At 38.2% G+C, this 24,212-nt stretch overlaps 1 protein-coding gene across 1 annotated transcript in view; it reads right to left on the bottom strand.

Annotated features, from left to right (window-relative positions):
- The window catches only part of LOC112607733 (histone-arginine methyltransferase CARM1-like), a 271,632-nt gene extending 247,785 nt beyond the window's left edge, over nucleotides 1-23,847 (bottom strand). Inside the window, 1 exon segment of the mRNA XM_025358879.1 lies at nucleotides 23,679-23,847. Within this exon segment, the coding sequence (XP_025214664.1) occupies nucleotides 23,679-23,847 (169 nt within the window).
- Nucleotides 23,848-24,212: the final 365 nt, after the last annotated feature.

Below are 24,212 nucleotides of genomic sequence, written 5' to 3'. Positions count from 1 at the left end.
ACCAGAAGAATCAGATCACACCTTGGCCTGGAGAATGAGTCCAAGGTTTTATTGAGTGGAGGTAGCTCTCAGCAGATGGGGGAAGCCAGAAGGGAATGGAGCGGGAAGGCTTTCCCCTGGATTTGCACCACTTAGGGGCTGGGGCTTTCTTCGGACTGCCCTGGCCAAACTCCACCTGATTTTGCTCGTTCATGGCCTGCCAGAGTGCTGATGTCTTGTGCTCTTCCACCAGTGTGTTCCCCTAGACCCCCTCTCAACATCCAACCACTTCCGTCTTCTTCCGCCAATGACGTCCGGCTGCTTGTGTGTCTGCCTGCTAGGGTCTTGGGGATTTTATAGGCTCGGGATGGGGGCGTGGCAGGCCAGGGTGGTCTTGGAAATGCAACATTTGGGCAGGAAAACAAAAATGCCTGTCGTCTCCTAAGTCCACGGGCACAGGCCCAGTGGTGGAGCCCTAGCCAGGGACCACACCCTCCTTTACTCAGCACTTCCCTTCCCCCTTCTGTATCAGTATCATCTCATTTGTTTATTTTGCATTTGTTGCCTGTGCTTTTGAAGTCTTACTCATAAAGTATTTTCCCAGACCAATGTCTTGAAGCATTTCCCCTATGTTTTCTTCTAGTAGTTTTATTTTCTTTGGGTCTTACATGTAGGTCTTTGATCCATTTGGAGTTGATTTTTATATAGGGTGAGAGGTGGTGGTCTAGTTTCATTCTTGTGCGTATGGACATCCAGTTTCCCAGCACCATTTATTGAAGAGACTGTCCTTTCTGCAGTGAGTGTTCTTGGCACCTTTGTCAAAAATCAGTTGGCAGTAAATAAGTGGATTAATTTCTGGGTTCTCACCTCTGTTTTATTGGTCTATGTGTGTGTTTTATGCCAGTAGCTATTGACTGTTGAATTTTAATTTTGTAACCTTCCTAAGGAAGTTATGTTATTGTTTGTAATTGTTCTTCCATTGGTTATGCTATGTGTTTCATATATGAGACAGAAAAGGTTTAAACTCTTCATTTTTAATAATTGTTTTCCTAGCAGCTTTCTCTATTAATTTCATTGGGAAATACTTTCAATACAATGCTACAGAGTAGTGGAAATATGGGCACCCTTGTTCCCAATTTTAACAGATAAGCTTCTCATTTCTCATTTGTCCCCATTTGTTGGCTTTGGAGTTGAAGCTCATTTTTAAAAACACAAAGTAATTTCTATTTGATTGGTTTTAACATATGTGGTATTGAACTTTCTAAAATGCCTTTACTACCTGTATGGCGATCATACAATTTTTTTCTCCTTAATTCAATCAAAATAGTAAATTAAGTTACTAGATCACAGGAGTACTATGTACAGAGAGCCTTATGAGAACCACCACTCCAAGCCTTCCCAATCTATCTTTTTATTGCCTAATATGAGTCTGATATTAGTAAATATTAAGACCAATTTGACTGATCTAGAATAAATTAGAATATTTACTTATTTCTAATCATTAAGTACCTCTGTGACTCCCCACTTTTCCTCAAGATAACCAAGTTCAGTTCAGAATTCTTTCCATTCTCCAAACATCTGGAATATCCAACTCAGGAGACAAACTCACTTAGAGGAACTAAATCAGGCATTCTTAAATGCTTTCATGTTGAAGACCTCTTCAGCAGTCTGATGAAGCCTAATGGGAACCTTCTCAGAATAATACTTTTAAATGTATTAAAAAAAAAGATTATTAAGAAAACTAATATTAAAATACAGTTTTCAGAACATAATATGTGCTTTCTTTATTAAGAAGTCAAATAGCAAGATCTAGCTGCAGTTCTAATAACTACCATAATTTTGAAGCAGTGATGTGCATAAATATTTTGAGGCTGCTGCAATTATTGTGATATGGTATGAAAAAGTCTGTGATTTTATTTATGATAAAGTTCAATGATGACACTACTGTTGTTTGTTATCTACATTTAAAATGAAAGGAAACATCAAATTGCAGCTAAAAGTCAGTGAAAACAAAGATGTAATGATTCTTCATTCAAGTTTATGGACTTCTGGAGTTTATCCATGGTTTGCTTGGGAGTTTATAGATCCCAACTTAAGAACCTCTACAGTTGAACTTTTTCCATCCTTCCACCTACATTAGAATTCTGATCTCCCTTATTGGAGAACAGAGAAGCAAAATAGAGTCTGCTTTTTCTGTTTCCAATTAATATTCAACATTCACTCCAGAATGGTGGTCCATATAAGCAAAACATTTTTTTTTTTTTAGTTTTACTTTTGTTTCCTCAGTCTCAAACCATGCTAGATTGTATTTTTCTGATAAATGTTTATCGTTCTATATCAAGAAATTATTTATCCCTGGTTATACCTTTCCTTTATACTTGTTATTCATGGTCAATTACAATCTGTGCTAGAGTTCCTCATGCAGTTATACAGTCTTTTTACAATATCATCCATTTGTTCTTCATTGGAATGATACACAAGTTATTCTATCAGAATTTCATTTTGTATAAAATATCAATAATAATGGAAGAGCTTCCCAATCTGAATCTTGGGGAATAGTTATATACCCTTCCTAAAATCTAGAATATGTATCTCCCAATGCCCAGGGTTCTCCCTGACTATAAGAGGGCCACTTTTATTCAAGGTTCCTATCACTTTCACATCTCTAAATAATTATTCTCTAATGTGTTGAACTGGATCAACTATTTTGCTTTCTATCAGAAATTATCAACCAATTAAATCCAACATTTATTCAGTACAATATTTGGAGTACACAACAGGTAATTCAAGTTCCTCCCTAGTGGATATACAGATAACCAAATCCTCTTATCACTCCTATATCTCACTAAAGGCTAACCGGTGATTGCTGCCAGGCATGCAGCATATGCCCATGTCTTCCACTAGGTCGGGAATTCTACCTTACACTCCCAGCTTGACATCATCTCTGCTTGTCTCTTGTTACCTTCAGGCAAACGTTTTCCTGCCATCAATTTTGGATTTATATGTTTTTATAAACACTTGCTTTCCTGATACTTGGATTGGTTTTACTTCCTTTAAAAAAAGTTTATTTTCCTAAGAGACACCCTTCCCATTATAACCGTAAGTGTCCAAACCTCCTGGAAAGAGCCCTGAAAAATGTAATGCAACAAAATAAGCTGACTCAATCTAGTGGTCTTCCCAATATGCCATACTGTCTTATCTAAAAGGTGAAGGTGGATTTAGTTTGGTCTCAAACTATCCATTGACCTTTTTAGTACTTGCTTTTTTGTTTTGTTTTGTTTTGTTTTGTTTTGTTTTGTTTTTGAGATGGAGTCTTGCTTTGCTACTCAGGCTGGAGTGCAGTGGCTTGATCTTGACTCTCCGCAACCTCTGTCTCTCAGGTTCAAGCAATTCTCCTGCCTCAACTTCCCAAGTAGCTGGGACTATGGGCGCGTGCCACCACACCCAGCTATTTTTGTATTTTTAGTAAAGACCGGGTTCCATCATGTTGGCCAAGCTGGTCTCAAACTCCTGAACTCAGGATATCCGCCTGTCTCAGCCTCCCAAAGTGCTGAGATTACAGGTGTGAGCCACTGCACCCAGCCCCTTTTTTGTGCTTTAAAATGTTTAGTGACTTTCTAACACTCTGAAATACTTTTAAAGTGTCTGCCTCAAAGAAAAGTATCTTTATTTTTATGATATATCTTGTATGAGCAAATACTTCCTGAATTTCCAATTCTGTGTGGCTAGCCAAGATCACTGGGTGATCTATATCTAATTCTGAGGTCCAGAAGAATTTTATACTATATTTTTATTCACTCTCAGAGAACTACAATTTGCCCACATTACACTGAGACAATGCAGCATAAACTTTCTACTGGGAGGCATGGATTATGTTTAGAGACAAGTGGTTGTAAATTAAAAGAATGAATTGTCCAAATATTTGTTTTCTGTTTTTAAATAATCACATCCACATTATCTCAAAACATGAATGTAACTTACTGTTAGGTATTCATTTCCTGTGACTGCTGGAACAAATTACTATAGACTGGATGGCTGAAAACAACAGAAATTGGCTGGGCACAGTGGCTAATGCCTGTAATCCCAGCACTTTGGGAGGCCGAGGTGGGCAGATCACGAGGTCAGGAGTACATAACCAGCCTGACCAATAGGTGAAACCCCATCTCTACTAATAATACAAAAATTAGCCCAGTATGGAGGCGTGCGCCTGTAATCCCAGCTACTCAGGAGGCTGAGGTAGGAGAATTGCTTGAACCTGGGAGGCGGAGGTTGCAGTGAGCCGAGATCGCACCACTGCACTCCAACCAAGGCAACAGAATGAGACTCTGTCTCAAGAAAAAAACAAAACAAAACAAAACAGAAATTTAGTATCTCATAGTTCTGGAGGCCAGAAGCCCCAAATCAAGGTGTCAGCAAGGCTACGCTCCCTCTGGGGGGCTCAAGGGAGAATTCATTATTTTCCTATTCTAGCTTCTTGGTGGCTCCAGCTGTCATCTGACTTGTGCCTGCAACACTCCAGTCTCTGCCTCTGAGGTCACATCCCCTCCTCTTCTCCCTGTAATCTCCCTCTGCCTAGCTTGCATAAGGATACTTGTGATTGGATTTAGGGCTCACTCAGGTAATGAAGGATAAATGCCTCCTCTCAAAATCCTTAATCATTTATTTTCCCATATAACGCAATATTCACTCGTTTACCATATATGGTAACAGTCATAGCTTCGGGGATTAGGGCAGGGACATATCTTTTTGGATGCCACTACTCAGCCTGCTACATTTTTATTTATATAATCCACGAAATATGAATAGGGTAGATTTTTTTCATAAGAGAGCAACTAACATAATTTCTAAGACATTGGGTAATGTCTTAGATCTTAATAGAAAATTAGCATCTAAAATGTCTTAATGTCGATATTCAGGATGGTTTTTATAAGTCCATCATTAACGAAAACATACATTCATATTTTAGAACTAAACAACAAAGGTGTGATTATTTCTACACGTCTGCTTAATCACTGCTGCTATAGATATTATTCACTAAGTCATCAGTAGGTCTAATAAGAAAAGATTTTAGGCCAGGCGCGGTGGCTCATGCCTGTAATCCCAGCACTTTGGGAGGCCGAGGCGCGTGGATCACGAGGTCAGGAGATTGAGACCATCCTGGCTAACACAATGAAACCCCGTCTCTACTAAAAAAGACAAAAAAATTGGCTGGGCGTGGTAGTGGGCACCTGTAGTCCCAGCTACTCTCGGGAGGCTGAGGCAGGAGAATGGCGTGAACCCAGGAGGTGGAGCTTGCAGTGAGCCGAGATCGCGCCACTGCACTCCAGCCTGGGCAACAGAGGGAGACTCCGTCTCAAAAAAAAAAAAAAGAAAAAGAAAAGATTTTAATATTATTCCAAATTACACTGATGACTTTTTTTTAACTTATAAAAATTATAGTATTCTAAGATAAAACAAAGCACATTATATTTAGGCTACTTTCACACACTTTGAATCCATTTTTGTTGGCCAATATTCTGATCTAGTTTAAAGAAATGATATGTGAAAACAGTTATTTCTTTCAGGGAAAGCTCAAAACATAACTTAAAAAGTCTTAAATGCTTTATTTTTTATCCAATGTTGTTATGGCTGTCGTTATAATAGTAATTTACTGCTGTCTGTAAACCAGAATTAGAAGCATTAATAGCAAAGAGTGATAACCTAAGATACTGAATCTAGCAGCCACATCACAAGATCAGAATGTTTGAATCAGCTAAATTCTCCTGGCCCTACACTAATTTTAGAATGTCATTTCGTCTCTACCTGTCATTTGATTTCTAACCACACATTTTTGGTTTAAAGTACATGAAGACTTTTTTCCCCCCTATAACCACTGTGTCTTTGTCCTTTAACACAAATTTCTTTCTGAAAAGAAAATAATCAAAACGAGAGTTGAGGTAGATAGAATGTTTTTCAAGCTTACGATGCTCAAACATCATAGAATTTCTATTTCCTCTATTTGTCCATCTCAGATAACTTGAGTATGATTATATTATTCATTTGAAATACAGTTCAATTTATTTCTGTTTGTACTCCAATTTTTCTGCTATGTTTATTGTTTTTATTTATTTATATTGATTACACAAAATATTAGCATAGATCCAAAACTTAGAACTATACAAAAGCATATATTTTAAAAAGTGTTAAATTAATCCTCTTGCACCCTCAGTTATTTCTACCCTTTTTACCCCATTCCCACCCACTCACTTTAGGTAATCAATGTCCTTAGTTTCTCATTTATCTTCCCTTTCTTTTTGGTAAATCTTCAGATGCACATATTTTCTTATTTCCCCTTTTTGCTCATACAAAAGGCAATAGACTATATAGTTTTTTCCACTTTGCCTTTTTCACTTAATCTGAAAATCATTCCACAAAACTTCATAGAGACCTTCCTCATTCATTTATTTTACAACTGCATAGTTCTTCATTGTGTGTATTTAACATAGTTTAATCTGTTTCTAGTGTTTCAGCATTTAGGTCAAGTCCAACATTGCACAATTATGAATAATACTTAATGAAAAACTTACTATATGTGTTTTCATGCTGTTAAAAAGGTACCTTCAGCGTGAATTCCTAAGAGCAGAATTGCTGGATCAAAAGGTAAAGACGTATGTAGTTTATGTTCTTTTTTTAGATATTGCCAAACTCCCTTCCATAAGAATTATACCAATTTGCATTTCCACCTCCAATATGTGAGAGTGCTTGTTTCCTTAAGACCTTAAAAACAGAATGTATTGTTACATGTTTTAATTTTTGTCAATCTGATAGACAAGAAATGATACCACAATGTATTATTATTTTTCATTTTTCTTTTTAAAGTGAGGCTTTCATATGTTGAAGGTCCATTTTATATCTCTTTTAGTACATTGTTCATGTCTTTTGTACATTTTTCTATTGGATTTTAGTCTTTTCCTTTCATTTTTAATGATTTCTTATATATTAAGGATATTAACACTTTACTGCAAATATTTTCTCCCTGCTCAATTGTGCTTTGACTTGTAAACATTTTTAAATAATAAAATTTATTAATAGTTTTTAAAAAATTACATCAGCATTTTGAATCCTTGTTGGTCTTTTCCTTCACACCGGTAAAACAAGAACCATGCATGTTTTCTTCTGGTACTTACATGATTTTATTTTTTTATATTTAGATTTCTGATCCACCTGAAATGTATTCTTTTGTATGATGTGAGTTACAAATCTAATTTTAACTTTTTCCCAATGACTAACCTGTTGTCCTAAAACCATTTATTTAAAAGTTAATTTTTGCTCTACTGATTTGAGGTGCCATCTTTACAATATGTTATAGTTCCAGATGTTCTTGAATCTATTTCTAGACTTTGTATTTTATTCCATTGATCTGTCTCTTCATGCTTTAATTATAGTGACTTTGTGGTGTTTCAGTGTATAGTAGGGCTACTTTTATTGCATAGATGTTCTTTTTAGTGTTTTCCTGGCTATTTATTTTTTCATATAAACTCTAATATCAACTTATTAACTATTTTTAAAGTTTACTGGTATTTCATAAGGATCATGTTAAATTAATAAATTAACTTAGGGAGAACTGACATCTTCATGATATGAGTCATCCTTTCAAGTGCGGAGTAGAGAGGCTCTCAATTTACTCACATACTTTTGTATCATTCAGGAATGTTTTGAAGATTGCCTTACTCAATTTTGCAAACTTACTGCTGAATTCATTTTAAATATCTAATTTTCTTTGTTGCTATTTAAATGGTTTCTCTAGCATTATGTCATCAAACTGGTTATTGCTTCTGTATCTGAAAACTAGTAATTCTGTTATGTTAATTTTATATTCAGTGATTTACTGAATTATTTTTCTTATTGGAGGACGTTTTACCATTGTTTTTCTAGGTTTTTCCAGGTACATGGTCATATCACTTGCAAATATAGATAATTTTACTTCTTCGATTCCAATTCTTTTCCCTCTAATTGCCTTTGCTATTACTTCCAGGACAAGGTTACATTAAATAGATGGTAGGCATACTTTCCTGTTCCTGCTCTTAGTTGAAGTGTTTTCTCATTAAGCTTTCCCATTAAGATATGGGCTTTAAGAGTAAATTATATATATGAGGATAAGTTTAATATACATATACACACACACACATATACATACATATATATTTAAGCTGGATTTCACCCAAAGAATTCTGAGCATCCAAAGAAATTTGAGCAACATATGAGATATTCATATTTTTTTCTCCTTTGATCTGTTAACATAGTGTATTATTTGACTGCATTTCCTAATAGTGAACCAAGCTTACATTCCTGAAATAAATGTCATTTAATCATGTTTTATCAGTTTTTTATTACGATGTTGGATTCTGTTTGCTAATGCTTTATTAAGTATTTTTACATCAATATTCATACATGATATTGGTAATAATTTTCTAATTACATTGTCATTTGCATACTTCATTCTAAAAAATAATTGTAATACTCTGGAATAAGCTATACAGCCCTCAATCTATCTGGTCTTTGAATGTTTGGTAGAATTCCCCTGTGAAACTATCTGAGCCTGGTGCTTTCTTGTGAAGTAGCCCCCTTATAATTTTCTTTATTTCTTTGATGTCAGTTGGTTTCTTTAGATAGAGTAAATTTGTCTCTTTAAATCCAGTAAATTTCTTTAGGAAAGTGTTCAATTCATACAGGTTTCAGCATTTCAATTCAACATTTATTAGCATACATGTTGGCAAATGAGTGTCTAATTAGTTTTTTATAATTCTTCTGTTTCAATGATATTTCCCCTTGCCAATTTCTTATTTTGAATATTTGTGCTTTCTCCCTTTTATTCTTCATTAGGTTAATTAGCAGTTTTTATATTTTGCTAAGTTTTTCAAAGCCCAGACAGGCTTTTGACTTATTAATTATATCTACTTTTATTTATTTTTCTCATTTTTTTATTTTGTTTTACATCTTGACATTTTCTAGGTTTTTCAGTTGGAAATTTAATTTGTTAATTTTCATTCTTTCAGTTTTATTGATAAAAGTGTTTAGGGCTATGAATTTGCCTCTAGTCACTACTTTAGCATATATCATATATTCTTTTATCCTCATCTGCACTTGATTTAGTGTTAGATATGCAGTTAAGTATATTAAATCCTCATCATCAGTCCTTTAATGAACATCATCTACTCAGGCCTTAGTGGGTTTCTAGTAGATTCTCAAGAAAGTTTCCTGGATACAAATTCCTATACTCTTGCATATCTAAAACACACACACACACACACACACACACAGAAAACGGTGCTGCTCTACTGTTGATGTACTGTTTACTTTTTTTAAACAACAAACATTATGTTTTTGAATATACAAAGCCAGCCTAGTTCTTTTTACTTTGTAAGATATTTTATCTTTTCACCTTGTAGCTCTGAGGATTGTTTTTAATCTTTATAAATTCCAACAGTTTTACTCAAATAGGTCTCAGAGTTAGTAGTTATGGGTCAATATTCCCTGAGCTCTTTCAATATGTAGATTCTGATCTTTTATTTACAGAAATAGGGTTTTTAAATTATATTTTTAAATATGAACTTGTTCCATTGTTTTATATATCTCTTTCTAGAGAGCTAATTGGATTATTTTTGCTACATTTTATTTCAAATACTTTCTTAGTCTTTTAAGATATTTTATTTTAAAATTTTATTCATTTTTTAAAATTTCTTTTTGTTTTTTGTCATCTTGGTTGTTTTCCTGATTTTCTTCAATGTTCTCCTTAAATTTTTATTTGAATCTCTTATTCCTTAGAGACTTTCTAAATTAGTCTTCATTTTTTTGTATAACTTAGACTTCTATGTTTTCCTAAAATCAATCAACTTTTATTTTAGTTCTGCTTATTTTGCATTCATTTCTGTTCTTGGTGTTTTCATTTCTGTTTCAAAGTGGTTTGTACTGTATTTCATAGCCAAAAATGCTTATTTGAGGGTATTTTATTTAGTTGCATTTAGTGGATAAAATTTTTGTCATCTGGATTAATTTGATTCTCATTTTCTTCTATATTTTTATAGGGGTGATAGATCATTGAAGATTGCTGTGCCTCTGCATTTCTGTGTACAGGGCTGGTGGTTTAGGTTTGAATAGGTTTCAGAGATTCCTAGTTCAAGAGTTCTGTCTTATGTCAGGGCAGTAAAATACAGTTGACAGGGTTTTTGCTGTTGTTGTTGTTGTTGCTGTTGTTTTAAACAGGACTGTAGGGTAGGGTTACTTGTCCTTTGCCTTTTTTCTTTTGGTTTGTAGGACTGCAAATGTGCTCTCTTTTTATTTCGATTCAGCATGTAGCTTTGAAAGAATTCCTGTCTTTTTTAAATTGTTCTCCTCAAATGTTACCTTTCCAAGGCTTCCTCTTGAAGCACTGTGTACAATTTTACCTTCCTCCTGGTTGTCAGTTTCCTGATCCAGCAGATCACTTTTTTTCCTCTTTTTATGGTGACGGTTTTAGATCAATATCGGGCCTGCTGCTAAGTCTTCCTTCTCTGTTCCAATCAATTTTTCAGAGACTACCCTTGTACTTCACAAGGACCCTGGGAGGAGGACAAGAGATAACTCACAGAGATCTGTGTTCATTTTTGTAGCTGCAGGTCTTTTGAAGTTTGGACATTATTTGTCTTCTTGTTATGCTGAGAGCATGAATTTTATTTCTTCTCATTGTTATTTAGGTGTTGGGAATATGTTGGGAGATTAAGATTTACACCTTCACTATTACCTTGGTTACCCATCAAATTAAAGTGTTTAATAATATGCCACCACATAAAATATTTCTAATGACACTCTGCTGTGAGAGCTCTAGTTTTCTACCCTGGTCATAATACGTACCTCAAAACATGCTCTATCTAGTAAGTGGTTGGTGCATAGCATTATATTTGATTGACAGAGGAAAGCTGGGTATCCTAGAACCACAGAAGACTGATATATATTTGAGGGTCATTCCAAAAAGATGCCCACAACCCCAGCAGTTAACCAGCTGGAGGTGAAAAGTGTGAGAGAAAAAAGGAAGCAGAATGTTGAGGAGCAGTTACATAGCACATAGGTGTCCAATGAAAGACTTACCCAGAGTAGAAAATATATTTGGTAGTTACTCTCTGAAGGCTATTATAAAAAGATAACCATGGCTTCATGGTTCCTTCTAGACTTCACTACTCTACCTCTCATGCCTCAGTTCTTCTCTGTTGTCTCTTGTCTCCCTCTATTAGTATTGTGTTATTGATATCTTTAAAAGAAATTTCATTCCATGAGTGTTAGAGATAGTGGTCTCCATAGAGACAACCAGGAGCAACCAAGACCGAGTCAAGCAGTGAAGGGGCAAGAATGTACCTTTTCACAAGGTTAGGTACTCTTAGGTCTGCTAAGTACTGACATCAGTCTCTGTGTCTCTTAGGTCAAATCATCAAGAGTAAAAATCATATAAAATAACTGATTTTTTAATTACTGTTGGGTAGTATAATGGTGCAGGCACTGAAAGGTGCTCAACAAATAATTGTAAATGAGTGAATAACTATCAAAATTTATTAAAATGACCATCAAATATCATAATCCTCCTACTTGCGAATAGAAAATGCTGCTCTGGAAAAGGTTTTTTAAAGTCTACTGTTCTACATCAAACAATAAGTTACTGTTTGGGATCTAAGCCCCATGAAGAAAAGTGTCTTCTCTGGCTTTCTAAGGAACTTGATTTATTCGAAATCACAGGACCCTTTTGAGAGATGAGTGTTACCTACAAATTGCAAATATGTTTTGCCCCACATGAATTAACAAAAACCATAGCAATACATTGAAGTAAGAGCCAAGGGACAAAAGAGCGGAAGGACCTGGAGATTATTTCCAAAACACAAACTGATGGTTCATTGAAGCAGACATTGCGAATTAACTCAACTGCTTCCCTTTATTTGTCACATTATTATTTTAAAGTTCAGGCACAGGTTATCTGAATAATTTGCTCTAAGAGGGACAAAATTAACTAATAAAAGCAAAGAAGAATTTGACTGATTTATAACAAAGATTGCAGACAAACTGGCTCACTGTCATAATGGCTGAGAAAATGTGATAAAAATTATTGGTCCATATTTTCCAAGAATAAAAGTATACGTTCTGCTCCAGAAGCTGTATAACTATATTCACTAGGTCCTACTGTATATCTTCCTAGGAATACAGAAATTATAAAGACACAATCCCGAACCTGAAAAATCTGAAAGGGAAGAGCCATATCAGAATCTGGGAAGGCACAAAGAAAGCAGGCCATACTACTGAAATGCTTCAACCTAGAGAACATATTATCATTCTAACTGGAACTTCAAAGAGTCAAATGCTTTATGGTGGGGGGCAGAGGGCCAAAGATTTCCTGTAAATGGAAAAGAAACATCATGACTATTCCTGGGAGTCAAGAGATAAAAACTGTATTAAATTGGTTAAGAGAATGCATTCTAAATATCGTCTATGAAGACTGGTGGAGAGAGTAGAGCTGACCATTGGGAGGACTGAGCACCAGCCCTGGCTCTTTATGAACTAGCTAGAGGAGTCTGCCAATGTTTTCCACCTCTATGAACTCCAGTCTCTTCTGATGATATTCTCTAGATTAAAAACTTAATGTTCATTGCCTGTAGTTGACATGTTCTCTGCTTTTTTGACCTGCTAGCCTTGACATCTAAGAAACAGAATTCATATACTGAAGGATTTGCTATCTGTGGAAACAAAACAAGAAAACTTACTTCTCTGAGAAAGAAAAAAATATGAAATCAGAAGTGAATGCCCTTGTAAGGAAAAAATTAGCTTTGTCCACAGGAATTTACATGAAGCAATTCCATGGAACTGTTTTCTGAGCACAGAGAACCATTATGAAAGCTCAGCCTCTGGACAACAGCTGGGTATGCATCTCAGCTCTGCTCTTTCCTCCTAATGTCTTAGACCAGTTTTTGAACTGTGCCTCCATCTTCTTCCAAGAGCAGCAAAGCATCTCATATCAGTTTGCAATACAGTATTTACAAACACCATAGACTCTGCACTGCCATTAGCTAGACTTTGTTAGGCTAAGAATGTGTACAATTCAGATTCACTTTCCTCTTCCCCATTCCAATTAATGGATTTTCATTTATCTTTTATTTTTCTGACACCTAAGATCCAAGACATAAGTGTTCTCTCAAGATGGTACAGAGTCTATCTCCATGTCTTTTAATATATAAATTCTAAACCCAAGACTGTATAAATATCAAGGCTTATGAAATATGTTTAGATGATTACTTAAAGCCAGAAAACATAGCTAGTTTTTAAAAAATCAACATCCATAGAGTATACTATCCATCATCCCCTAAGATGCAACAAATCTAGTGAGGCTCCAGCTTCCTTTCTTTCTCCCTTCCTTATTTCCTTACTTCCTCCCTCCCCCTGTCTCCCTCCTTCTATTCCTTTCTTCCTTCCTTCCTCCTTTCTTCCTTCTTCTCTCTCACCTCTTTGTTTCATTCTATAAAACCTCGTTGTAATTTCTGGTGTTTGAAACAGCAGCTCAGTATGTCTCTTTGTGAATGAGTTAATACAATATTTCAAATAGCATCTGAACCAAGACACAAGGTAAAATTTATCTTCAATACACCTCTTCCCTACAGAGAAGAAAATCTAGCTAAACCTCCCCATAAAGAAATGAAGTTGTGATGCAATAAACCTGACAAAAAATTAAGCAGAGGTTACCACAGCAAGGTCTATCTTCTTCAGAAATAAGAGCCTCTTCCATCCAGCTATACAAAGTAAAGTAAAGGGCTTGGAAGCCAGAAGCATACTGGAGCTTTTCTATTCCATTGATCACTGCCACTCTGCTGAGAGATGTTTACATATTTTATGTACATTCTTTAGTTATGCAATTCAATTGCAAACACCCTGAGGGCTTCAGGGCAGGACCATATCTGATAACTAATTTAAAAAAAGATTTCTTCATATAGTGCTTAGCAATAAACCTATTAGAAGCACAAAGTATGTTTTTCTCAAACAGGCCTGTAGAAAGTCATGCACAGAAAAAAGACCCTGATGCTTACTGAATGGCACTAGAATGCAAGCTCCATAAAAATCAATGGATTTGTTTTATTCACAGTTCATGGCAGGTAGACTCCAAGACAGCCCCCAATAACCCCCACCTCCTGGATTCATGTCCCTGTGTAATCTCTACCCAAGTGTGGACAGAGCTTCTGACTAACCAATAGAATATGATAAAGGTCATGGAATGTCACTTCTACGATTGGGTTCCATAAAATTGAGACTTTTATCTTGCTATTAGACTCTCCCTCTTGCTGGCTTTCATAAAGCAAGATGCCATGTAAGGCAAGCCCATGTGCCAAGGAACTCAGGGCACCAGGGAACAGCTAGCAAGAAATTGAGTTGAATTAAGCCAACAATCACACAGTCGGCTCAGAAGAGGGTGCTTTACTAGTCAAGTCTTTATATGAGACTTTGGCACTAGCTGGATCCTTGATTGTAGCTCCTGAGAGATTGTAGCTCCTGACAGCAGTGGAGAACTCAGCTAAGCCATGCCCAGACTCCTGGCCACAGAAACTCTGAGATAATAAATGTGTATTGTTTTAAGCCACTAAGTTGGTGGTTATTTGTTACACAGCAATGCACAACTAACGCACTGCTATTTCCTCAGTTCCTTGAACAGTGCCTGGCTCATAGTACGTATGTAATAAATACAAGTTGCACAAATCAATAAATGAAATTAAGTCCTGTCACTGATACAGAGTTACTGAAGGTCAGTAAACTATTCATCACGGTGCTGCAATGTACAACTAGATGAATAAAGTCAATTTTTACAACAAGCCTTCTAACAAATTCAATTTTCTAAAAACAAACATGTAGTAAATAAATACAATTTCTCACCATAAACATGTTAAGCAAGCTTTTCGGTCATCGTAATAGCCTCAAGGTTGGCTTATATTTTCTAGGAGAGAACAATAAACTTTATAGTTTAAAACAAAATAGCACTGGAGACCCCTTTTACCCTTCTTGGCTAAGAAACTGACCAGGAATTCAATTTCACAGTAACAACATTCAGAGTATGCATTGCTCTAACCTAAATAGTCATTTAACCCAGCCTGGCTTGTGCTCTTTATTCTTTCTGCCTTTATGATTCCTAATTGGGAAATATGCTTCAATCTTCTCACTCACATTCTCAAAAGCATTTGGGTCAGCCTCTTCCCTTCCTCTCAAGGTTTCTCATTAAATTATCTTGCGATTTGTGGCCTGTGAGTCCAACTTCAATTTTAACCAAGGATAAATTTTTAAAAAATATTTTTAGTTCTCATTACCAGTTGTGATAATTGCTAGGAAAGAAAGAAGGCTGAGAGAAATGACAGCGGATGTGGTAGGAGCAGTGGGTGCTTAGCATGATGAGAACTTCTTTCTGAAAATGTGACTTTCAAACTTTGAACTAGAAGATGAAAAGAACCCAGATATACAAAGAGCCAGGATGGGGGTATGGGCGTAGAACAGCATTTCAAGCAAAAGGAACAGCACATCAAAAAGCCTGAGAAGAAGTTTCTCAGCAGAGTTGATTTTACAAAGTCAGCCATATTGTGAATGTGAAGGACAACCATACACAATCAGTTAGGATCACACACACACACACACACACACACGAAGTCCAGCACAAATTATCCTAATGCTTTTTTTTGGATGGTACTAGAATGTAAGCTCCACAAAAGTAGTAACCTCTCTTTACAACTGCTTGTAAAAAATATCTTGATGTTATTTATATTTGTTAATTTTGACTCCATTTATTTTCAAAATGAAAAGAAATCATTTTGCCTTTTTTTTACTTTTCATTATTCTATGTTATTATTATGATTTGAGGTAAAAATTACCCTAGCTTCCAAGAGAGAAAACTAAGGTTCAGGCAGGTTCCAATAAATCTTCTAAGGTCACAAAGCTCATAAATGGGGACATCTGACCTGGTCCCTCGCCAGCCTAGTCCTTATAAAACAGGGGTTAAAATGGTGAGAAGCGATTAAGAAAAGAAGGTCATGCATAATTTTATTTATATGGGTGTCCTGGATATTAGGAAACCTCAATTTTGTCCAAAATATGCCAAGAGTTACATTGTCAGTCACTCTACTGTCTCACTGAGGTTTCTAAGCTTATGAAGGGATCCAGCTCCCCCAAACAAAACTAACAAGCACTTCCTCATTCTATGGGCAAATCCAACTTGGTTTTGAGGCTAAAAGTCCAACTCTACCACAGGCCAAATGTTGGGTCACTAAATACAAGAAGGTATCATGGAAAGACGGAAATAATCAGATTTTGAGGACAACATACCCGCGATAAAATGGACCAGTAAAATGATGTCAATATTATCTACCCTCCAGATTACTGTATAAAGATAATTCATACAGCACATAACACAAAGGAACAGCTTAGGTGAATGAAGGTAAATATTTGGATCTGAGAGTGATCTGGAAAACCCAGAGGTCTCTCAGAGGTCTGACAAAAGACTTTAATCAAGCATGTAAGGTCATTCCTCTGAGCAAAGGGTTTGTTTCTTATTAAAATGCTGGTGCACTGGGGAAAACCCGACTCCTTCCACTTTTATCAGCAAATCTTCAGGGTGAAACACTGGCTGCATTGGAGGGGGCGTGGGGTGTGAGAAAGGCTCTTAGACACTGGGAGTTTACGAGGGAGGAAAATGGTGGAAGGAGAAGGAGGAGGGTTCTACTTGGTGACAGAATACACTCACTTCAGACTTCTGCTTCAAACTGCCAGGGGTATGAGCGTGCACCATCTGTGACAGAAGCATGGGGAAGAGGGGAAAAAGAGGGATTTTCATCAGCAGCATGGCTCTAGTCTAGTACATTTTTATAAGCCTCATATTTTAAAGTAGTTATTTCAAACACTAAGAGTAAATCTAGAGATCTAATATACAGCATGAGGACTATGGTAATATATTGTATTGCATAATGAAAATTTGCTAAGAGAACAGATCTGAGGTGCTCTCACCATACAATAAAAAATAGGTAACTACAGAAGCTGATGGATATGCTAATTTTCTTGACCACAGTAATCATTTCACTCCGTATATTATAACACATCATGCTGTACACCTTAAATACATACAATTAAAAATTAATTTTAAAGACTCTGCGATCAATCATAACACCAAGCATAAATATTATATCAATGATACTTTCTTTCTTGCCTCAATAACCTCTTTGTTTCCAGTATTAACTCTCAAAATCAGGGGCCGACTAACCATGCTGTCTACACTTTACTCACAAGATAGCCATACCTCTTTTTCTTCAAAATGGCATTTACTATAAGTATCAATCAGTGGAGTGCCTGTCTTCAAACTGGTTTATTTACCAGTACTGAATAAAGAACCACAACTTAGTGCAACTATTGAAAATGGAGGGGAAAAAGGACTATTTTAATCACTTTATTTTATTTTATTTTATTTTTTGAGACAGAGTTTTGTCACCCAGGCTGGAGTGCAATGGCACGATCTGGGGTCACTGCAACCGCCACCTCCTGGATTCAAGCAATTCTCCTGCCTCAGCCTCCAGAGTAGTTGGGATTACAGGTACACGCCACCATGCCCAGTTAATTTTTGTATTTTTTTAGTAGAGACGGGGTTTCAGCATGTTGGGCAGGCTGGTCTTGCACTGCAGACCTCAAGTGACCCACTTGCCTTGGCCTCCCAAAGTGCTGGGATTACAGGCGTGAGCCACCGCGCCTGGTTGAGAAAAGGAACCTTAAAGGGTCTTTATTTGGCCAGGAAAACAAGCCTTTTCGTCTATTTTCACTTCTTTGTCTTCAGACTCAGCCACGTGGGGTTTTGAACAGTTTTTCATTTGTCATCTGCTCAAGGTACCAGTCCTGCCTGACAGAGGAAGGAAACACTTTCGCTTCACTGATACACATTCCATAACTGGACCCACAAAACCAGGGCTACCTGGAATTCTCAGTTTAGTCTCATTAAAGATCTTTTTCCGAAAGTTATACTGAAACCATGAAAGTATTGCTCTTGGTAAAATAACAATAAAAGAAAGAAGATACTTAGCAGGATTCTGACTGTATTTCACATTTTTTATTGACTCTTCAGTACAACAACAATATCTAAATTGTTGCTCGGGCGAAATGGTAGCGAGGTTGAGTTTGATGATGAATGTGAGGCGTAGTCTGCTGTTTGGGAGAGGCACTGCTGTGTCAAAGATGAGTGTGGTGTTCTTCGGAGTTTAGATGGAAAAGTGTGAGAGAGTATTGTGAATCTGTGATTGTTTGTGGGGAAAGATGGTGGTTTGTGTATCCTTTTCTCCCTCATGTCCATGTGAAAGCAGTTGTTCTAGCAACGCAGGAAGGTTGTTCGTCATTATCGCAGTAATTGGGGAATGGGGATGCTGACATATGTTGCCAAGAGGCAAGGGGTCTTAACCACTCTGCAATGTCTTTACAGTGAAGAATTTTCCCAGCTTAAGTTATTCATGCTCTGTTGAGAAATACTGTGCTCCAGTAACAATTTTGGTCTCTCTCCCCAGCTCCATTCTCTCTCCCTGGAGTTATCTGATGGATATATTGGAAGAAGACATGAGCCTGCCCAGCCTAGCCCCCTCCACTCTTGCTTCCTTGTCTGTCGGCCTGCAGAGAAGTTGTTTTCTGGGATAGGCCTGCAGGTTGGTTGGTTTTGTTTTGTTTTTGAGGAGTGGGGTTAAGTTCAATTCAGGAGTGAAGAATTAGGAAGGCCATTGTGGGACACATCAAAAATCCATGCATTTACCTGCTTCAGTCAAAGCCCACCAATTTCAATATTAATCTCATCCAAAATATACCCTCACAGAAACATCCAGAATGCTTGATCAAATGTCTAGGCACTGTGGCCCAGCCAAGTGGACACATCACATCAGCTCCAGCGCCTGCCCAGAAGAGTGATGTGTTCTCGGATCTCCAGACCAGGCCAGTCACCAGCTGAGTGCCAGAGACTGACCTCAGTCAACGCCACAAAGGATCACCTGGCCAAGCCCTCCCTGGTCCTAACTCACACAATCTGGGAACATTATACATGGTTATTTTAAGTTACCGAGTTTGAGGTGGCTTGTTATGCTACAGTAATAAGTGGAACACTAATTTTAAACTTCCATTGCTCCCTCTCTCTCTTATGAAACTTCAGCTACACAGGCCACTACAAACACACATGCTCCCTCCTAGCCTCAGGCCCTTTCTACCTGCCATTCTTTCTGCCTGCAATATTTTTCCTCCAGCTCTTGGCTTAGCTGGCTCCTTTCATCTTTCCTTCCGGCTTCAGATCAAATATTACTTCCTCAGAGAAGTCTTCCCTGACCACACTCCCTAAATTGGCCTCCTTCCCTCTCTATGTAGCCTTTTTTCATTCTGTTCATTTTCTTCAAAACATTGATCTCAATCTGAAATTATCCTGGTTTCTATCTTTGACTATTGTTTTCCTCAATTAAAGCATTAGATCTGTAGGGTAGGTTCTTAGCTAGCTCATTTATGGCTCACACAATGATTGGCACAGAATATGTGTTCCATAGATATCTGTGGAAGGAAAATTAATGAATGCTTATCTCATATGTGGGTGACTGCCTTCAGGATCCTGTCCACAGGCCTCAACTTCCTAAGTCTGCTATCATAGAATTTAATGAAGGAAGATTAGAGTTCCCATGAGCTATAAAGGGTGTTTTTCTCTGACTTTTCTTCTGCTCTTTTTTTTCCCCCTCTAATGAGATGAGCATTCACCAGGGAACAAAAAGCCTAGTATCCTTTTACAATACCTCACAGACAAAAAATGCTGCATTTTCATATGTGATTATCTGTGGGACTTGTTTATAAATTTTCCTAACTCTTACGGATTAATTAAAAGACATCTCTAAACTGAAAAACGAAAAAAATTTTCTCTTATTTCCTGGAAATCCAGTCTACTCTTAGCCTTTGTGTAATACAGCCTCAGCTCTTAATTTCTTTCTTCTCCAGTCCCCCAGCATGGGGCTTACAGAGAGCTTAGGTTAAAGGGTTGGGGAGAGGCAGAGGCAGGTCCATCCCCTACTTTTTTTGTTCCCCCCTTTTCCAGTTACTGGTTTGGATACGCTTGAGGCATAAAAACCAACAAATATTTTTTCTCATCCCCTGAACTGAGGTTCTTATCCGAAGCCAGCACTCAACCCATGCTCTATACTTTCTTATTCTCTTGTATTCTGATTCTCCCTTGTTTTAACCATGTTTTTCATTTTCTGTATTCTGATGCTTCAACATCTGGGGTCTTTCTCACCCTGGAGAGACCGCCCCTCCCAAGGTATGCCAATTCCTAGAAAGAGTAAACAACTCACTTGAGAGCATGCCTTTCAAGTATAAATCAACCAGTCCAGAGTCCACAGCCCAACCACCTTTTTTATGGGGCTTTCACACTCTGGGCCACTATCGTCTGCCCTAATTACCCCAGGGCCAGGTACCGGACAACTAGAGACAACCTCTAAACCCTAAAGCCCACTGAAATCATTCAAATCAGCCAACCCCCTGCCTCACCCATTCCTTCCCACAGAAAGCACAATAAAGGTTCCTGCTTACAGCTCCCCCCACCGCCCCGCCCCCTGCTTCTGCCCCTGACCCACCCAGGTGCTTCTCCATGTGACCCCCTTGTGGTGTGGTATGCCCCCTCCCATTGGGAACTGTGAGTAACAAACCATCTTCTCAATGGCAATTGTCTCCTGATCTGTTGACCTTACTGTACCTCAAATTTCTATTACCATACTGCATTTTAAAACATCCCTCTAGACTGCAAGTCAAGCCAATGTCTTAACTGTCTTGGGCAACTTGGATTCTGCACACTCAGTGCTCAGTATTTTAAGTTTTATTTTAGCAAGACTTAGAAACCTGTTTTAAAGCACTGATTCATTCAAGAAACATTTTTTGATGTCTCATGTGTACTTGGTATTGTGGAAGGCCCTGGGGATAGGAGGATGAATAAAACACGCTTTTAAGCAGGCTCCTGGCAGGATGGGGACTCAAAAAATATTTGAGAAAAGAAGAAATGAATCAATGTCTTCCCAGAGCTCACAAGCTAGATTCCATTGCTTGCTGGATCCCCTGGTGTGTTACCTCTATAAAATTGTGGTCAATTTTGCAAAGTTTGAAATTAGAATAGACTGGTTTGTCTTGTTCTGTTCCATTTTTTACATGTCAAGCTATTGAAATCTGGACTCTAAAAGATTGTTCAAATTTTTCAAGTTATTATTTAGCAGATTTAATGGTTTCGTTTGGAACATCTTTACCAAAATCTAGCCTCACTCACTCTAAGAAGAGCCTAAGGAAACTGTTATCTGGGGGACATAAAGTAAATATAACATTAATAATAGGTCAGGTGCAGTGGTTCACGTCTGTAATCCCGATGGTTTGGGAAGCTGAGGAGGGAGGATGGCTTAAGGCCAGGAGTTCAAGGCCAGCCTGGACAATATAGCAAGATCCCATCTCTACAAAAAATTGTAAAAATTATTCGGGCATGGTGGTGCATGCCTGTAGTTCTAGCAACTCAGGAGGCTGAGGCAGGAGGATCGCACAAGCCCAGGAGTTTGAGGTTATACTGAGCTATGATCACTTCACTGCATTCCAGCCTGGGTGACAGAGTGAGAATTTGTCTCTACATAATAATAATAGCTAATACTTACTGAGCTCTTAATATATCCCAGGCATTGTCCTAAACATGGGACATGTAGTATTTTATTTAAACATTATAATTCATATTATCATCCTTATGTTACAGATGAGGAAATGAAGCTTAAATAGAGTGGATCATTCACTACAGGTAACATAGCCAGTGAGTACAGCCTGGATTCTAATTGAGGCAGCATTATCCCAGAATCTATCTACTTAACAACTAACTCTAGCTATGAGGTAAATCTGTATAATTTTCTCAGTGTACCTTGCTTAGACCCATTTCTCAAGTCCATGAAAGAATTTGGGCCAAATTTATTCCCAAAGAAATCCTAGACACTCAAAATTCTGCTACTAAATACACAATATTTGAGTCTGCCAGAATCTTTTTTCTTCCAATAATGTATTAGAATTTCTTTTTAAGCTTTCTCTCTCTGGTCCCCATCCACAGGGGCCTAGTTCGTGATATAATAAAATGAGCTACTTTAAAGAAAAACTCCAGAATAGTTTCTCTCCAAAACTTTCCATAAAAGGGAACTGAGCTTTAATAACTACATTCATGCATTGAATGCACCTTAGGACTGGAAAGTGAGTTTTATGCTTCCTTATTAATGAATCTTTCCCAAGGAATTCTGTCAAAATCTTGTGGCAATGACTACCTCCCTGCCTTAGCTTTAATTATTCTATTTCCATTAGCCTGTGTCAACACATACCACAGAGGTCATCTCTGGACTTGATGTAGTGCATTAAAGGTGAGCTTCTCTAGGATAATTATGTCCTCAAAGACCAGGCACTGGGGTAATGCCTTGGGGAGTCTGCAACTCCAATCACCTTGAACTTTGGATATGTCTTCGCTTAACATATATTTGTGGAAAAGAAAACCATAGGACATGAAATAATGCACAAGTTGCAAATGTGCTCTTTTCTCTATACATGACTAGAGATTAAATATTGACTATAGCAGGCAAACAGAACTCTTTTCTGGAATCTTGAGTTTCGGAATTCCCAAAAGAAACATTAAAAGCTACTTCCTTTCTTCTCTTGCATCCAAAAGAGAAATCAATGAGCTATTGAATAAGACTTTTGATCCATTACCAAGACTCAAGCTTCCTAAAACACTAGTCAAATGGTATTTAATACTTCGTTTTAAGACCTAAACTTGCCCATCCCGGCCTACAGTAAAGGGAGAAGACACATTCCAGGGCTTGCTTTTGCTCCACAACAAGCATTTATTGAGTGTCTACTATGTGCTTGATCATGTTCTAAGTCCTTGAAGATAGAGCAGTGAACTTGTATCCTTATCACTGAGGAGGGAGAAGGCAGTACCTGCCGGTTACTTGAAATTCCCACTGGAACCAATTCACAGGGCAGAACACTTTAAACTCTACTCAGACTCTCAGAAGTTGGGTAGGAAGAAACTCCTTAAGTCTTTGGAGCCTCACAGATGCCTTATGGGCTCTGCTTTCCACACTTACTAGAGCCAGGTATTTAATATGAGCTGGGGACAAGAAGCATGAACCCCTCCAATTTTTATGCAACGTTTTGTGAGCAAGTATGAGCATTTGCTGGAGCCAAAGTCTACACATGTCCTCAAATTCTCAAAAAGATCTGGGATCCCACCAAGGTTAAAAGCATTCCCCTAACATACCCACAACTCGTGGAGCCCAGGTGACTGCGCTTGTACTTTCTTGGTGAAGGCTACATTTTGAACCAAAAAGCAACGCCAAATGGATGCCACACTGACTGCAACAGCCACTTAGCCTGGTGTACACCCCGCTTAGTCCTTTCTCAGCTTCACAACTTCGCTCACCAGAAAGCTTCGGGTGCAACTGCAAGGCGGCCTATTCCTTTGGAAAGGAATGAGAAACAGGTAGGCTTGGAAGTACTGAGACATTGGTGCCTCTCCTGTTTTGGTCCTGAATGGATTCCCGGCGAAGAAATCACAGGCCTGTTTTCTCCTGACCCCACTTTTGGCATCTATTAAGGCCAAAGCTAGTTCTCAGAGCTCGTCCGCCTACAGCTACTAAGTTTTCTGAGAGCAATAAAGATAACGACGGGATCCATCTGGACGTCGTCGGGACAGGAGAGGCAGCCGGCATTTCCCTTCAGAGAGCTGCTGGGGGTGCACAGCGGCTCGGTGACAGCCGGAGTGCGCAACCCACACTTCACCCGTGCGCCGGGCAACATAGAGCACCTCGGTACACGCACGCGGACCGGACACACACGCAGTCCCGTACACGCCCAACGAGCGCGCACACACGCACTCCATGCACGCGCGATGGGCGCACACACTCGCATCCCTACACGTGCGCTAAAGCGCACACACCCGCGCTCCATGACCGCGCCCGCGCGAGAAAGAGCCGCAACTTCTGAGTGGGACTCGGCATACGGGGGTAGTGCCCGGTACTTCACCATCAGTCACCGTCGCGTCCGCCTCCTCCCCTGCTGGGTGCACCTCCAGCCGCAGAAATTTCCGGCTGGGGCACAAGAACTGCCCAGGCCGAAAGAGCTGCTCCTCCGTCACAAAACGCAGTTGCACGCTGTACTGCAGG

Source organism: Theropithecus gelada, chromosome 15, assembly GCF_003255815.1.
Source record: "Theropithecus gelada isolate Dixy chromosome 15, Tgel_1.0, whole genome shotgun sequence".
NCBI classification, from domain to species: Eukaryota; Metazoa; Chordata; class Mammalia; order Primates; family Cercopithecidae; genus Theropithecus; species Theropithecus gelada.
The sequence above is the reverse complement of the archived record's forward strand: the minus strand, read 5'-3'. Positions and strand labels throughout refer to the sequence as shown.